Source organism: Hypanus sabinus, chromosome 1 (assembly GCF_030144855.1).
Source record: "Hypanus sabinus isolate sHypSab1 chromosome 1, sHypSab1.hap1, whole genome shotgun sequence".
Taxonomy (NCBI): Eukaryota; Metazoa; Chordata; class Chondrichthyes; order Myliobatiformes; family Dasyatidae; genus Hypanus; species Hypanus sabinus.
Window position 1 is genome coordinate 22,788,340 of NC_082706.1, and position 18,224 is coordinate 22,806,563.

The 18,224-nt window shown below is 44.5% G+C and overlaps 1 protein-coding gene across 2 annotated transcripts in view; it reads left to right on the forward strand.

Annotated features, from left to right (window-relative positions):
- The window catches only part of rassf2a (Ras association domain family member 2a), a 39,552-nt gene that overhangs the window by 12,071 nt on the left and 9,257 nt on the right, over window positions 1–18,224 (forward strand). For both annotated transcript variants that reach the window (XM_059965608.1, XM_059965618.1), the window contains exons 3-8: window positions 3,804–3,879; window positions 9,408–9,559; window positions 10,221–10,315; window positions 11,962–12,122; window positions 16,025–16,126; window positions 17,937–17,988. In XM_059965608.1, coding sequence (XP_059821591.1) covers window positions 3,804–3,879; window positions 9,408–9,559; window positions 10,221–10,315; window positions 11,962–12,122; window positions 16,025–16,126; window positions 17,937–17,988 — 638 coding nt within the window. The remainder of the gene's footprint in view (window positions 1–3,803; window positions 3,880–9,407; window positions 9,560–10,220; window positions 10,316–11,961; window positions 12,123–16,024; window positions 16,127–17,936; window positions 17,989–18,224) is intronic.

Here is an 18,224-nt window from a genome sequence, read left to right on the forward strand (position 1 = left end):
AACAATCCACACTATTGTTCCTTTTACCAAAATACATTATCTTATATTTCCCAGCACTATTCCACCTGCCACTTTTTTGCCCATTCTTCCAATTTGTCTAAGTCCTGCTGTAATCGCTTTGCTTCCTCAGGAACCATCTTCGTATCATTCACAAACTTTGCCACAAAACCATCAATTCCATTATCTAAATCATTGACAAACAATGTGGAAAATGGTGGTCCCAATACTGACCCCTGAGGAACACCACTAATCATTGGCAGCCAACCAGAAAAGGCCTCCTGTTGACCCATTCTCTGCCTCCTGCCTGTCAGCCATTCCTCTATCCATGCCAGTATCTTTCTGGAACACCATGGGATTCCATCTTGTAAGCAGCCTGATCTGTGGCGACTTATCAGACACCTTCTGAAAATCCAAGTAAATGAAATTTTCTGCCTCTCCTTTGCCCACCCTGCTTGTTACTTCCTTGAAGAACTCTAATAGATTTGTCAGGCAAGATTTTCCTTTACAGAAACCATGCTGACTTTGATTTACTTTATAACTAGCCTCCTAGTACATTGAAACCTCATCCTTAATAAGATTCCAACATTTTCCCAACCGCTCAGGTTAGGCTAACTGGCCTTTAATTTCCTTTCTTTAACTTTTACTGCCCCCCACCCCTTTCTTAAAGAGTGGACTGGCATTTTCAATTCTCCAGTCCTCTAGGACCCTGCCAGAATCAAGTGATTAGTGAAAGATCATGACCAATATATCCATTATCTCTTCAGCAACCTCTCTCAGGACTCTGGGATGTAGTCTATCTGGTCCAGATGACTTATCTACCTTAATACCTTTGAGTTTGCCTGGACCTTTTTCCTTTGTAATAGTAAATGCACTCACTCCTGTTCCGACACTCACGGACTTCTGGCATACTGCTAGTGTAGCTGGGTGTTTCACATGAGCTGTTTGATCAGTAAAGTGTATAGGCATTGAGAGAGTAGATCCCAGCCTCGTTCATGTTTATTTGTCATGTGTACATTGCCACACAGAGAAATGCATTGTTTACATTATTAACCATCACACCTGAGGGGGCAGCCTGCAACTGTCACTACATTTCCTGCTGCTCAGTAGAACAACACTGAATACAGGCATCAAACAATAGCCATAGCATAAAGAAGCCCCATTCCTCCCTCTTGCCCGAGCATATAGTCCTTTAACCCCAGGATAGGCTTCAGCCTCCAGCAGACTCTGACTCAGGCCTGCAGCCATTGGGCCTCGACCTGCTCAGCAGACTCCCAGAGATTAGCAGATTCCACACTGGCCAACAGGCCTCTACTTCTGGACTTCCAAGTCAACCTTCAGGCTTCAATATTTGGCAGTGATTGCAGGGTACGCTGATCAGCAAACATTAGGCCTCAAACACATTGATGATGTGACCCTGAACACCAGTGACACCAACCATGAACCCACAGGGTCAGCAGAGCCCGCTCCTCCTGCTTGGGTGGATCTCTGACTCCAGAACCCTTTTACAACTCGCTGACCTGGGGGGAAGGGTTTGGGAGGGGTGCACATCCATGTTGTTTTCAAACATGCAACAGAAACTTGGACTGTGGCTTGCCCTTTAATTCCTCCACATCCCTGTTCCTAAGCCCCAACTCTTCTCCATTTCCCAAACAATCCTTACCTAAAATCAGTTAAAAACATAACTAAGTCTGAGCTGCGAATCAACAGAGATAGCATCTCAGAATTCAATCCCCCAGCTAAACTCCACGAAACAAAGAAACCTGGAACCCGTTCAAAGAAAACATCAAACATCCAATGTGCAAATTAAAAATGTACAAACGGCAAACAATTGAGTGAGAAACACATAGAATATAAACATCAAACGGCAGAATCCCTGAAACAGTCTATAGAATGTTCAGTTTAATTTACTGCAGTGGCATACTTTGACCGCGGGCCGCAGAACGAGTCCACCCTGAGCAAAATCACAGAAAATGGAAAAGAGGAAAAGTAACTAGAAACATACATAACATGCACTGCGAAGCCCTCTAAAATGAGTCCAATCCACAAATTGAGCTGATCAAACCTCGAGCAAGACCCAAGACTCTGCCGCCTTCCTCTGATTAGAGCTAAGGGATAAAGATTCTTAGAGATTTCTTCAAGAGAATGTATCTTGAAACTGTCACGGACAGCCAAATCTTTCAAAGTACTGTACTGAAAGTGCAGCTAGGTGCATTTTAAAGATGTGGAGATTGAGGGAAGTGGGATCTGGCAGAAAGGAAAAGTTGAGGCTTGGGGTAAATGAGCCATCATCATAGGGCAGGTTTGAGGGGACTGTAGCCTACTATTCTTAATTCCTTGTGATGAGTCAGTTGTCATTAAAAGACCTATTTGGTTGATCTTGCTGCATTAAACACGCTACATAAATGCAATTTGATGTTGATGTGCCTGATTATGGAAATAAAATTTCCCTGTGTAGGCAGATTGTAGATAGCTGGTAGGGGAATTCGGATATAATCAATGGCAAGTGAGAGAATAGGTTATAGGAAACTGAAGAAATGGGATTAGTCTGAGAATTGGTATCAATCTTAATTGTTATAAAACTGAAAGAACTCCTGTTTTATGAAATAAAATCTTGGTTGACCTTTTTCCCTTGATAATGACATGTCTGAGAGGCTCACCCTTGAAGGCAATAATCCAGGGACAAATTTCCCTCTGTATTTTAAAGCCAAGCAATTGCCTGACTACAGATTGAATTTAGTTCTGTGATGGGATTCAAACTCTTGTCAGTATGCTTGAGAAAACGAATGCTATGCCAACTTGCCCTAGGTCTTTAGTTGGCATGGGCGTAGAGGTGGGGCAGCTCGTGTGTTTATTACATAAAGCACTTCAGTTGAGTACCAATGAACACCTGTACATGTCCAGTTCCCTAGATCCATTAGGACTGGTGATTGTATGGTCAAAGGATTGAAGGATCTTCTTGAACATGAGAGACAGAGAGGGCAAGATGCAGGATGGGGAGAGTACAAGAGAAATAAAGAGACTGATTTAGGAAGGGGATTTCAGGGGTTTGGAGTCAGTAGCTGAAGGCATAGCTGACAGTGATGAAACTTCTACTTCCTGTGATGCATAAGGGGAAAGAATTAGTGGTGTGAAATAATCATTAAAGATTAGCTTTAATTGTCAGATGTACATCAAAACAGACTGAAACGCGTTGTTTGTATCAAATCAATGAAATCATAGGACATAGGAGCAGAATTTGGCCATTCGGCCACTGAGTCTAATCTATCATTCTATGATGGCTAATTTATTAACCCTCTCCTCCCTTCTCCTTGCAAACTTTGACACCCTTACTAATCAGGAACCGATCAATATCTACTTTAAGTATAACCAGTGAATTGGCCTCTTATCTGTCCAAACATAAGTGAGGATTATGATATGCAGCCCATATATGTTGCCATGATTTGGGAGTCAACAATGCATGCCCATAATTTACTACCCATACATCTTTGGAATGCGGGAGTAAATTGAAGGAAACCCATGTGATCATGGGGAAATGAGACCCAGTGTGAATCAAATCCCCAATGGTAATCTTGGACACGGTGCCAGGAACGATTCCAGGCACGTCCCATGGAAGATGTATGATTTAATTTATTTTGGTGTGTGATGACTGTTGGGCTATGTTTTAGCCTCTCAAGGTGAAAGGTAATGCTCCATCAGTTCTGCATTGTTCACACCATGCCTCTGAGTGACATAACTCACAACTGAGAAGATTGTGTGAATGTGGTGGGGAGGAAATGTTAAGAATGCTTTCTTTTCATTTTTAGGAAGGAGCTCCTGGGGCACTTGAAGACCTACAACTACTATTATGAAGGACAGACAGCACAGCTCCGACACAGGGAGGTAAGCTATCCTTTAGCCAGCCTACAGCAGAATGGCTCAACTGCTTTCAGTGAAGAATGGCAGATAATCTGCAGATGCACAATTGCTATAACTTTTATTCATTTTCTGAGGTTACCGACAAGGCATTATTTCCCATCCCCGATTTCTCTTGAAGATTATGGTTAGTAGATGCCTTGAGTTCTTCTGGCAGAGATGGCTCCCTTGTTCTAATGTTGTCAGTCTTGGCAGTGTTGGAATTTGTGACTGTGTGTACCTGGGGAATCTGCAGGTGGTGGTGTTCCACTTTATGTTCTTTGTAGCAGAGGTCACGGCTTTGTGTGATGTTGAAGGAGTAGCCGGACAAATAATTGCAGTGTGTTTTGTAAATGGTACACTGGGGTGGGGGTAATAAATATCAGAAGTAGTGGATAAGGTGCAAGCAGAACATGCTGCTTTTTCCTTGGTGGGGTTGAGCAGTTTGAGAGATTGAAACTGCATTTGTCCTTGCCAGTGGAGAGGATTTCATCAGAATTGGAATTAGAATTCTATTTCTTGCATCCGTCCCACAGCATGATGGAGTAAAAATCTTTGTTGCATTTCCATCGCTATGTACAAACAATAAGGTAGGGAAATGTGGGAGGATATTGCCCAGACACGAAGATTGTATACGTAAGTTATCCACTTTGGAAGCAGGAACAAGAGGGCAGAGTATTGTCTGAACGGTGTCGAGTTAGGTAAGGGAGAAATGCAAAGAGACCTAGGAGTCCTAGTTCACCAGTCAATGAAGGTGAATGAGCAAGTGCAACAGGCAGTGAAGAGGGCAAATGGAATGTTGGCCTTTGTTACAAGGGGAATTGAATACAAGAGCAAGGATGTTCTTTTTCATTTGTACAGGGCCCTGGTGAGACCACAACTGGAATATTGTGTACAGTTTTGGTCTCCAGGTTTAAGGAAGGACATTCTGGCAATTGAGGAAGTGCAGCGTAGATTCACTAGGTTGATTCCTGGGATGGCAGGGCTGTCTTACGCAGAGAGATTGGAGAGATTGGGCTTGTACACGCTGGAATTGAGGAGATTGAGAGGGGATCTGATTGAAACGCTTAAGATAATTAAAGGATTTGATAGGATTGAGGCAGGAAATATGTTCCAGATGTTGGGAGAGTCCAGTACCAGAGGGCATGGATTGAGAATAAGAGGTCAGTTATTTAAAACAGAGTTGAGGAAGAGCTTCTTCTCCCAGAGAGTTGTGGAGGTGTGGAATGCACTGCCTCGGAAGACGGTGGAGGCCAATTCTCTGGATGCTTTCAAGAAGGAGCTGGATAGATATCTGATGGATAGGGGAATCAAGGGATATGGGGACAAGGCAGGGACTGGGTATTGATAGTGAATGATCAGCCATGATCTCAGAATGGCGGTGCAGACTCGAGGGGCCGAATGGTCTACTTCTGCACCTATTGTCTATTGTCTATTGTAATTGTCAAATACAATGTACAGTCAGATATGCAATCAGATCAATATAACTTGGTGAAAGAAGCTGTTGTCCTGGACTTGTTGGTCCTGGCCTTAATGTTGTAATACAATTTGCCAGACAGAAGCAGTTGAAACAGTTTGTGGTTGGCGTGGCCAGAGTCCCTCGCTGCCCTTTTTTTAAGTACCTGCTGCTGTAAATGCCCTAAATAGAGGACAGTTCATATCCACAAATGTGCTGGGCTGTCCACACCACCTTCTGCAGTGCCCTGTGATTGAGGGTAGTACAGTCCCCACGCCAGGCACAGCCAAGCAGGATGCACTTGATGGTGCCCCTGTAGAAAGTCCTGAGGATATGGAGTCCTGACGAAGGGTCTCGGCCCGAAACGTCAACTGCACTTCTTCCTATAGATGCTGCCTGGCCTGCTGCTTTCCACCAGAATTTTGTGTGTGCTGCTTGAATTTCCAGCATTTGCATATTTCCTCTCTTGCGAGGGTATGGGGACTCATGCCAAACTTCTTCAGTTATCTGAGGTGAAAGAGGCTCTGTTGCGTTTTTTTTCACCACACAGCCTGTGTGTACAGTCCAAGTGAGATCCTCAGTGATATATATACCAAGGAACTTGAAACTACTCACCCTCTCAGCTACAGTCCCATTGATGTCAGTAGGGGTTAACCTGTCTCCATTCCTCCTGTAACCCATGATCAACTCGATCGTATTTTGACATTGAAGGAGAGGTTGTTTTCTTGGCACCACAGTCAGGGCATTGACTTCCCCTCTGCAAGCTTTCTCGCCATTGTTGGAAATAAGGCCTATCAAAGTCACATCATCTGCAAATTTGATCAGCAGATTGGAGCTGTGCTTGGCTACACAGTGATTAGTGTACAGGGAGAAAAGGAAAGGGCTCCTGTGTTGAGGGGCAAAGGTGGGGGTGCCCGTCCTTACCACCTGCTGGTGATCTGACAGTAAGTCCAGGATATAGCCGTACAAGGGGGGAGGACGTACAGGCCAAGATCTCTGAGCTTCTTGTTGAGCCTGAGGGTTGTTATGGTGTTGAATGCTGATCTGTAGCCCAAGAACAGCATTCTAACATAAGCATCCTTCTTCTCCAGGTGAGTGAGGGCAGTGTCATGTTCTAAACATCTATTTTTATAGATAATGAAGGGCCTTGCAATGTCAGAAGACCAGACACATGTCAAAGCATACCCAGCTATTCACTGCTTGTAGCCAAAATATTTATCCTTGTCTAGATATGTTCCTAGTAATGGTGACTACCAGGATTTAGGTGGGAACTCTGTATATGTGATAATGCCATTAAATGTTAAGGGTATGTGATTTAAATCCCGGTGTTCTCCTGAACATACTAATTTCCCCTGCCTGTCTAAACTACAGCTTCCTTTGTTCACCCTTACCCCCGCCCCCACTTAGATCCTTCTGCCCATCATTCTGTCCCCATGTAGCTCCACTGGTTATCTTCCAGACTTTGTTCCACCTCCCTATGTTCTGCTGTGTTCTGGCAATCTCTCCAGTTGCTTCTGTACTGACGCAAGGTCTCAACAGCCTGCATCTTTTGCCTCTACAGATCCCATGTGACCTACTGAGTTCTTCCAGTGTTCTGTTCTGCCCTTGTAGATTACGGCATCAGTGTTTTTTGTCATCTGTCCTGATCTAACTCTTGTCGCAGATGGTCATGCCTGGGCTGGGTTTGTTGCTTATCGTTCAATAGCCAATGCCTGAATATTGTCCGGACTATATCCAGTGGAAATTCCTCCTGGAAATACAGCTCCCCTCCTACCCTTTGGGAACTTCTTAAAACAGACATGAGTGGCCAAGCTTTGCTCATATTGTCTGATTACCTTCTTGTGTGACTGGGTGTGGATTTTGCTAGATTGTGGCTGTGGGATATGTGATTAGAGTTTGCACAAATGCCAGTTGCTTTTTTTTTTGAGGCAATAAATTGACAAGCTAAGTGCAGTGAGCCTCTTGAAGGCTGTTTGATTTAATGCAGTATTTTAACTTGTGGATAGATAAGTGAGAGGAAATGGAGCATGGTGAACTGTGGTTTTTGGACTGGAGAGACGTGCAGTGGTTTTCCAAGGGCTTACTATAACAACCGACTTTTCCTGCTGCCTACATCAATGACTTGAATGTACAAAGCTCAAATTTCAAATCTGAAGGCACTGCAAAACTTGTCAGTGAACTCTAAGGATTAGCAGTAGTTACGGGAACTCTGATGCATTGGTTAAGTTACTGGAAAGTAGGATTAGGGCTGTTGGTTCAGAGAGGAGTTCAAATCCCACATATCCCACATGGTAGCTGCAAATGTTACAGTAATTGAATAAATCCTGCATTGTTTTTAAATACATAATTGCTGGATTGTTTCATTTAGAGAAGGAAATTTGCTACCCTTATCCTTTCTGCTTCGTGTACAACTCGTGACCCACAATGGAGCATTTTAATTGTCTCTTCAGTCCAGAAGCACCTTTGGATGGACACTGCCAGTGCATGGGAATGGATAAAGGACAGAGTACGGGTCCCTCTCATGGTACAACAGGATTCAGTTTATGTGATCTGTTCATAACAGTTCATTATCAGTTGGAAAGGCAGCCAAATACTGAGTTGCCACATGGCAGAAGATGTCTGTCACCCCTCGGCAGCTGGAAAACCCATCCCATTGGTCTCCCAAGTACTAGTTTATGTGTACACAAGTCATGTGTTTGGAAGCTGGGAAGGACCTGTATTGACATACTGGTGGAATGGCAGTTGGGGTTGGGTGAGGTGGAGATATAAATATGGTATTTCTGTGGGAGGAATGGGTAGGGGAGAAACTAGAGGGCTCAGTTCTAAATATGATAGAAGGGTGTATATGTAAATTGATTATTGAAATAGTTTTAAGAAGTAAAAGCATCCTGGTCTTTAAGAATAGAGGCACGAGCAAGGAAGTTGCAAATAGTCTAACTAGTCTTTGATTGCACAAGTCATGAGTACCTTGTAATGACACAAAAAACACTGGAGGAGCTCAGCATTTGGTGTGTTGTTACTGATTGCAGCAGATATCAAAGAAATATGATTTGCAAAAGTTCTTTATATGGTAAATGGTTAGAATTGAGCAGACAGTCAGGGGTTAGGACAATGGCTGTGAAAGCAATTTTAATTTTGCCTTTCAAAAGCCAAATCGACACTTGAAAAGACTGCAGAACTGTGGTGAACATGTGGACTAAGCTGGCTTAACTCTTGCACTGAGCTGGCATGCCTTCAGTGTTGAGCAAGGGTCCAAAGGAAGGGTTACAGAGCATTGACAGCTGGTGAACTGAGCAATAAAAAAGCTTCCTGTTCCTCACTTTGTTGTTGACGCATTTTCCTATAAGTTTGGTGGTTTCTATTTTAAGCATTATCGCATGTGGTTAAAAGCAGAACAAGCTGTTCCAAGCACAGACAATTTTGCCCAACTTGAATCCATACTGCTTCACCCACCACGAGCATCAATCACCTCTTGTTTACCTGGCACCAGTATCAGTTACCTCTCTGCATCTCCTCAACCTCCCATCTATGTCCTTACCCCCACACCTCTATCACAATTTTCTAGCTGAGATAGTCAGATTTTCACTTCACATGCACTTGTGGTCTGAGTTTAGGAAAAAGAGAAGTGATCTTGCTTGAGCTTGCAAAGTTCGAGGGAGGCTTGACAAGATTGATATGGGGATGGGTTGTCTTGGCCTGTTTCTCTCGGCCTCAGAATGAGGAATCAGTCATCTACAACGAGGGAGAAATTTCTTCACTGGGGAAGTAGCTATTTGGAATTCTCCGCCCAGAGTTGTGGAAACTCGGCTGCCAAGTGTTTTCAAGACAGTTTGATAGCTTCCGATGTTGAGGGATTCAGTGGAAGTGTGTTGGTGCCAGGAGATGTTATTGAAGTGAAGAATCAACTGAGAACATGTTGAGTGGTGGAGCTGGTGGAAGTGGCTGAAGGATTCACTCCTGCTTTGACTTGTATTTGCTCCCTCCCACTTTTGCTGAGTGTGCGCTGTGTAGCCCAAATCTCCCTCCTCAGTGGCTGAGAATACGTGCTCTTCCACTGCAGGAGGAGGAGGAGCTGGTCATCGAAGGTCTCCTGAACATCTCCTGGGGGCTGCGGCGACCAATCCGGTTACAGATGCAGGATGACAACGAGCGTATACGGCCACCTCCCTCATCAACCTCCTGGCACTCCGGATGCAGTGTGGAAGCACAGAGGTAAGGGGCTGGCCATCCCTCCTAGACCTGAGAGGGCAGCAACAGGAAATGGGAGTGGTGGGCTTGTTGAAATAATACATGGTTATCATAATGTAATCCATTTTTGAGTTGAATGTCCTGGTTAACTGTTCAGTTTGCAGTTCTAGTTGTCCTATTGCAGGATGCTTTAGAGAGAGTGCAGAAGATGACCAAGCTGTTGCCTGGGTATGAGCTAAATGGAGAGGTTGGACAAACTTGGGTTAGATTTCTCTGAAGCATCAAAGATTGAGGGGAGACCTGATAAAAGATTTTTAAATTGAGTCATAAATTGAGTAGACAGTCAGAATCCTTTTTCCAGGTTGGAATTGTCAAATACCAGAGGGGCGTGCATTTACAGCAAGGGGTGGGGGAAACTTTAAAGACGTCCAGGGTAAGTTTTGAATTTTTCCTCCTACATACTGGTGGGTCCCTGGAATGTTTTGCTATATGGTAGATATAGTAGATAGACATGAGCAAGCAGGGAATGGAGAGATATTGATCACGCAGAAGAGTTTTAGTTTAATTTAGTTTAGTATTTGTCACAGGCATTGTGGGCTGAAGGGCCTGTTCCTGTGCTGTACTGTTCTATGTTGGTGTAACTGCTGTTTTCATTGTTGCTTTCCAATGACTTCCTCTTCCTTAGGCCGTCTAAACTGACGTGGGTGCTGCCAGACATCAAGGTGGAAGAGTCAGAGAGTCCACCTGAGACCAGTGCTTCAGCCGCTCCCAGTGACACTAGTAAGGCTACTCTCAACAAATAATGGACATACAGGGTCACCTTAATGTTTGGAGGAGGATCCCTTCTATGATGTCTGCCTGCTCTTGGGCGTCACAGCTAATTTGCATGCCGTTCCCAACTTTGCTAGCGGCCTTGCCTCATTAACTGACAAATTGGAAATGACAGATTCTGCAAGAGAATGGTGCTTTCATATTTTATTTGGTTTTATCTGATAAAACTGCTCTGTCAATGCTGGAACAATTGCCATGGTCCAGATCAGCTTTAAATCCCTGCCTTGAACCATACCTGCCATTTTATACCATTGTTCTGTGAGCAAGATGCCATGTTCATCAGCTAGGTGTGATGACATGTGTTCTGTCACCTTGACCGAGACATCCCTGAATTTATGAAGGTCTCCTTGACTTGAATGTAACCTGGTCACTGGTTATGAAAGCCAAAACTGAGTGGACTTGGACAACAGTTAGGAATCCAGTTATCTCCGAAGTCCTACAAACTGGGGTTGGATAGGCTGGGATACCCTGGCCCTGTGCCTTCATCAAATCCAACTGCAGGTCCGGACTTTGTTGATGAGAGGGTGATCTGAATTCAGACCAGAGCTGACATCTGTCTCAGAGAAGCACTAGGCCATGAGCAGAGCTTTCTGCCAATGTCCCCTCTCTTGTGGTCTCTTGTGTGGCTCTGGTCAGTTGGCACTGCTTAGGGGAGGCTTAGCTTTGTCCAATGGTCATAAAGGGCAGTAAATGCTGAGGCAGCCTTTAAAAGGATCTTGTTAATTTGTAAACTGTGTCACTTCACTGGCAAATTAACTGTTGGTTCTGCTTGAACAGGGATCATTTCAGGGGACAGATGAGAGTCAATGACCCTGCCATGGTCTGGTGGCATAGGTGCGTCAGAAGGTTGCTTTCTTAATCCTATAATTCACCAATCCTAAATTTTGAATCCTGATTTATCTCACTAACATTTTAAATAGCCTAGCTGTTGTGGTTAGATTTGACCTGATCCCTGAAATGCTTACTTGGCTACTGCTGCTGGTGTGCAGGGAAGAAGGGAATTTGCACTCCTTTTGGAAAGGGCACCTGTTGAGACGAATGCCATCCATGGAGGAATAGCTCAATGGTTAGCCAAAGTTGTACAGCACAGAAAAAAGGCCAGCAACCCAACAAAGCTGTACTAATCATCCAGCACCCATTTATGTTAATCTTACCCTTTCCTATTTTTATTCTCCCAACATTCCCATCAACCTTCCCTGGACTCTACCACTCACCCACGCCATGGGGCCAATTGAACTTTTAGTCTTTGGGATTTTGGCTGGAAATCAGAGCACCTGAGGGAAACTTGTATGGTGAGAAGTAGATGAAAGTCAACATAGACAACAGTGGAGGTCAGGTTTGAACCCAAATAATTGGAGTGAGGCAGCAGCTTTACTCTCTAAGATTTGGAGTTCCAATACACACGCAGTATTTCTGCTGTGGCAGCAATGGGGAGAAAGCGTGGGTTTCTACCAATGGTGGTCTAGGTTGGGCTTGCACATGTACAGTGGCCATTGGAGGAGTGGGTGGAGGGCCTCAAATCCTCCTTGGAGAGGGAAGTTGGCTCAGTCGGTGATAAGAAAGTGACACCGTGGCCTGCTCTGTTGTTCCTCCAGAGGCACAGGATGGTGGCTCCACTGACCCGGGCAGCTCACAGCTAATGCGAACAAAGAGTGACGCTGGAGTTCTTCGCAGAGACAAGTTGCGGTCGCCAAGCGACCAGCGGCGAATCAGACGCCACCGCTTCTCCATCAATGGTCACTTCTACAACCACAAGGTAACAGTGCAGCTCCATGAAAAGTTAAGGCTGTAATTCAGCACACGTGTTGGCTGAGCAGGAATCCACCCTCAGCTGAGCTAACCCTTGGATTTCCTGGGCTGGAGTGACACGTTTTCTAAAGCTTTTATCATACAACCTCCTGTTTCCCTTTGATTGTCGAGCAAAATGGTCTTTAACCTGAAATATTAATTTGCCTTTCTACAGGTGTTGCCTGAACTCGGGATTTTCTGCTTTTTTTTTTAAACCCTCTCCCCCTGCTTAGTGAAACAGGAAGCAACACACACAAAATTTTGGAGGAACTCAAAGTCGGGCAGCATCTACAGAGGGGAATAAACAGTTGATATTTCAGGCCAAGACCCATCTTTAGGACAGATCAAGTTATTCTGATCAGGTCCTGATGAAGGTCTGATCAGTCCTGATGAACATCGACTATTCCTTCCCTTCTCCCCACCCCCCATAGATGCTGCCTGATTTGCTAACTCCCTCTAGCATTTTGTGAGTGTTGCATCAAGATGACAGCATGGTAGTGCAGTAGTTAGCGCAGCGATTTGTGGTGCAGACAACTCAGGTTCAATTCCTATCACTGCCAGTAAGAAATTTTGTACATTCTCCCTGTAACCTTATGGGTTTTTCCAGAGTACACCAGTTTCCTAGATTAATTGGTCATTGTAAATTGTCCCATTATTAGGCTCAGGTAAAATCAGGGGATTACTGGGTGGTGAGACTCGAAGGGCAAGGACCTATTCTGTACTGCAGCTCAATAAATAAATACGTAAATATAATTTCAGCATCTGCAGAATCTCTTGGGGTTATCATTTAACAAGTTTTTTTTTCCAAAATGTAGTGTACAGAAACTTCAGTTTCTGGAAATTCCCGGACAATTTCTCAGTGTAGGTCTCCTCAGCTCAGTGTTTCTGGACATCGGTTTTTTTAAAATTTAGAGATCTAGCTTGGAACCATGTGCCACCAATAACACCCGCGTGACTAATTAACCTGCATGTCTTTGGAATGTGGGAGGAAACTGGAGCACCAGGAGGAAATCCACAAAGAGCAGGAATTGAACCTGGGTCACTGTCATTGTAAAAGTGTTATGCTACACACTATGCCTCTGCCATCCCTAATGGGAAAGGCTTGGAGGTTAAGTTCTTTAGAAGGTGAAATCGTACCTGGACTTGTATTCCTGATCAGAGCTCATTGTGGAAAGTTCACCTAGAAGGATGTTCAGTCAGTGTGTTGATACTAGAAAAGGATGATGCTATTTGTCCCCCTCCAAGCCATTCTACCCAGCATGCTTTTCTTTGTCCCATACCACCCAACGTCCTTGGTTAACCAAACTCAATCCATTCAAGTTTTGCCATCATTTCTAGTTGTGAAAGTGTTCAAGATTTCCATCATCCTCCATTTCCTAACCAGCTGTTTTGCACTTCATTTTCTATTGTGCTGTCTTGTTCTGGTGCTAACCAATGAGGAAAGCTTCTGTCACTGAGTCAATGTCAATAGATTGAGGGCATGTGGTTCACTGATGGGGGTGGTATTCCTGGGAAGTGCTTGCACCTTCATGTGGAAGCTGGTACAACAACTGTGGCCATGCTTCTGGAAAGCATCAGTGCTGGAACTGTTTTCCGGTTCTGAAACACAATTTTTGATTTGGGAGGTGATGTGAGGAACGTAACTTCTCAAAAGTAGTAGCCAATCTCATAAGGAACAAGATCTCAGCAGGCCAGACAGCATTTAATATCTCCGGGTTTTATTTAGAGACACAACAGGATAATAGACCCTACTGGCACAATGAAAATCGCACCCACACGACCGATTAACATGCTCACCCGTACCTCTTTGGACAGTTGGAGGAAACTCACACAGTCACAGGGAGAATATACAAACTCCTTACAGACACCAGTGACCATTGAAGTGGGATTGCTGGTGCTGAAATGGCATTATACCATCCACTACACTACAGTTAGAATCTTTTTATTTCAGATTCCAGCACTTGCAGTCTTATCTTTGCCTTTTTAATCAACCATTTTTTGTTTTAACTGGAAACAGTACAGCTCCTTTTTTTTCCCTCTATTACCCTTAATAAGACTCAGTCAGACCTTGACACCACAGATGACGTATTACCTCCCTCAGCGGAGTCTGCAGGGTGGATACAGGTCTCCTGCCTTTGCCCTGTTGCTCTGCGCTCAGCAGCTGTCACTCATTTACAAAATTTGTAAAGGTTTGACAGGCCAGATGGAAACTGTGTCGTCTAGGACTGGGGGCACTGGGTGAGAATAATGGGACTGAGGAATGAAATGAGGATAAATTTCTTCACAGGTCAATGAACCTTTGGAATTCTCTCCACAATAGAACTGCTGAGGTTCAACTATTGTGTTCATTGAAAACCTGGGCAGATTTTTGTCATTTAAGAGAACAGAGGGATAGATGGAAAATAGTACTGTGATAGAAAGCTTAACCTTGCAGTTGATGAATGGCAGAGCAAGTTCGAAGGTCATCCAGCTCCAGATCTGTTCTTCCTGTTCTGTGCCCCAGTGAGGGTCTGGACTGAACCCACATCTGTCTCTACAGATGCTGCCTGTCCTGCTGGGTTCCTCCAGCTGTTTGCTTCCCTGGCCCCACCCCCTCACCTCTCTTGCTCTCCCCTCCCTCGCTCTGCACAAGCTGAGAAGGAAATTTTCACCAACAGCATAATGAGTGCATGCTCTTTCTTCCATGATAAACTTTTGCCCAGATTTTGACTCCACCCTTGTCCCCAGAGACTGCCTGTCACTGAACCAGAGGGTTTGCAGCCCCTTATCTCAATGTGGCATCACTAAAATTAGGGGCTATTTTCACCTTATTAATAATGCTGGACCCTCCCCTGCTTCAGTCAGGTGGAAATTTTTTATTCATGACAGTTGCCATCCCCTTCCCTCCCTAACAAACAGTAAAATGTGACCATGCACTAATACTGCCTGCATCCTAAACAGCACTGGCCTAGTTATGATAACCTTTCTGTTTATGATCTGTGATGCTTCATTTAAGCTTTTTTTTAAAAAAAAGAAAAATCCATTCTCTGTTTGCAAATGCCTCATGGTCGTTCCCTTCCTCGTTGTAGTAAACTCCTCCAGCCCTGCAATTTTACATTCCTTCAAATCTGGCATCTTGCCTGTGCTGTACTTTGATGGTCCAGCCATTAACCCTTCACCTGCTGAACCTTCTGAGTGTTGCCATTCCCTGTACCTCTCCCATCCTCAAACCTATGTTCAGAGATGCTGTTCTGCACACCACCATTGTAGTGTGTGGTTATTTAAGTAACTGTTGCCTTCCTGTCAGCTTGAATCAGTCTGGCAATTCTCCTCTGAGCTCTCTCATTAACAAGGTGGTTTTTTTTTTGTCCACAAAACTGCCACTTGCTGGATTTTTTTTTTTATTTTTCACATCAGTCTCTCTAAATTCTAGACAGTTTCTGAGATACTCAAACCACCCCATCTGGCACCAACAATCATTCCACGGTCAAAGTCACTTAGATCACATTCCTTCCCCATTCTGATGTTTGGTTTGAACAACAACCTAACCTCTTGACCACCCCTGCATGCTTTCATGCGGTAAGTTGCTGCCGCATGATTGGCTGATTAGGTATTTGCACTAATGAGCAGCAGTAGCTAATAAAGTGGCCATTTCATTTCAGAAGTCCAGCATCCTCGGGTTTTACTTGTCAATGTAAATGGGGTTCTTCTGCATTGCCTTTAGGAAGACTACCTGCTTCCACATAGTTTGTGATGTTTCCAGAGACTCGTCAGTGACTGGGTGCTTTGTGTAACCGTGGTAGCTGATGGTAAGATGGAGATGGGGGCTTTGCGATGTTTGATTTCCCTCCATACCTTTTGCACAAAAAGCTTCGTAACTTTCTTTTGCAGACGTCCGTCTTCACTCCAGCCTTTGGCTCCATCACAAACGTCCGAGTAAACAGCACCATGAGCACTATTCAGGTTCTCAACCTGCTCCTCAACAAGTTTAAGGTAAGCAACTGATGTCCCAAGGGGCTGATGTTGGGGAACGTGTCCTTGGATGTGCATGAGACTTCAGTCTGCCCAGTCACTCTGAGGGCACTCAGACTGGAGCTGCTCTGGGGAGGCACTTGTCACATCTCTCCACCATCACTGTTTCGGGCCTCTGTGTGAGATGCATGATGTTAGCTGCTGTAATTATTTTTCTCACTCCTATTCACCTGACTCGATCGCGCTTCTCTCTGTATTGGTAAGTCCCACAACTCTTTTCTGGATTGGCAAGACCCACTCCCCTCATCTTCTGCCTCCTCATGAGGGCATTGTTGGCTACAGGACACCACCTGCCTCCATTCTCCTTCAGCTCCAGTCTATTCAGAATGCCACTGTCTGTATCCATCCCACCTGCTCTCCTGAAGCTGCCTGCACCAGTCTCTGCTGGCCATCACTTCTAAAGCTCTTCCCATTTGAAATGCTGATACATCAGTCAACTAAACACTGTAGTCCGCTGTTCCCTCCCAAGCTCACTGCCTTTCCTTAAACTCTTTCCCCAGTTGTGTTTTTGATCCTTCTTCCATTACATTAAATGAAACGTGCAATCATACAGCATGAACACAGGCCCACCGAGTCGTTATAGGGACGTGACTGTGAGAAGGACACTGGGTTTGATTCCTGGGTTTTGATTGCTGGAAACACTCAGCAGATCAGATTGCATCTGTGGGGAGGAAACAGAGTCAACGTTCCAGATCAATGAATTGTCAAACCTCTCTGCTTCCCCCTCCAGATTCTAACCCTCACCTATACTGTAGCAGTTTACTGTGGGCAATAAACCTGCATTAGGATGAGAGACAAAGTTTGTGGGGCACAGTAGAGTGGAGTGTGAGAAACTTTATCTCCCGTGAGAAAGAGAGAGATATCTGACACCAGGGGGTGTAGGCATAAGATGAGGAGAAAGAGTTGGAGGAAATTGTTGTTGATGGGTGAGGGTGGAAAATTCACTCCAAGGGAAGTTGTAACCTGGAATGTACCATCTGAGAATGTTCTGGAGGAAGGTACTCTCAGAATAATTAAAGTACTTACTGTAAGATGGCCGGCTGATGGCAGAGTGGGATCAGCGCCAGACTTCAGAGCGAAGGCTCCTGAGTTCAAATCCAGCCAGCTCCCTTGCACGCTTTCCATCCGTGCTGGGTTGAGCATCAAGCTGGCAACTCAGCCTCATTAAAAACAAGAAAACCTGCTTAAGAAAAAAAAAAATGCTGTCACGACGGTGTCCCGATGACTCCACTCGGAGTTCAGGGCTTTCTTCTTCTTCACTGTGAGATGAGCACTTAAATCATCAGTGCAGAGGAAGCTGCAGTCTGAATGCTGATAAATGGGATGAGTATAGTTAGATAGTAGAGAGTCAGCATGCATACTTTGGGCCAAATGGCCTGTTTCTGTCTGATAACTGTGTGACTTGACATCCTTCTTAAATGGCCTGCCCCTTATTTTGAAATTGATCCTCCAGATCTGGACTTCCAAGCCAGGGAACCATCTTTCCTGCTCCAGTCCGGTTGGGCCTTTTCTTTCTTGCAAGCCGATTTATAAACTTCAAGTGGGTATTTCTCAGTCTTCAAATTCTGGGAAAACTGGCCTTGCCTATTCTGTTCTCCGCTGCAAAACCTGCAAGTTGGGAGTCTGGATTGTACTTTTAAGCAAGGAGATGGAAATAGCCCAAGTGCTGTCTTACTAAGTCCCTACACAATGCAAGTCTTTCAGTAAACAAGGAAATGGGTCAAGAGTAACTCTTTCACTTGGAACTAAAGGTTTCTCTATTCCCTTCCAGATTGAAAACAGCTCAGATGAGTTTGCACTTTACATTGTCCACACCAGTGGAGGTGAGTGGTTGCTCAGACTGAACAAAGATTTTGTCTTTGCAACATACAGTATATGGTTATGCCAGTAAACGAGTCCAAAGACAATCAAGTGTAAAATGAATCACAAGAGCAAAGAAAAAAGAAGCAGGAGGAACCCTCTGTGTTCTTTATTTCATGGCTGCCCCATGCTGGCCACAAGAATGCTTCTGAGCCTTTGTCCCCAAACCCTCTGGTCTCTGGTCTCCTTAAATATAGAA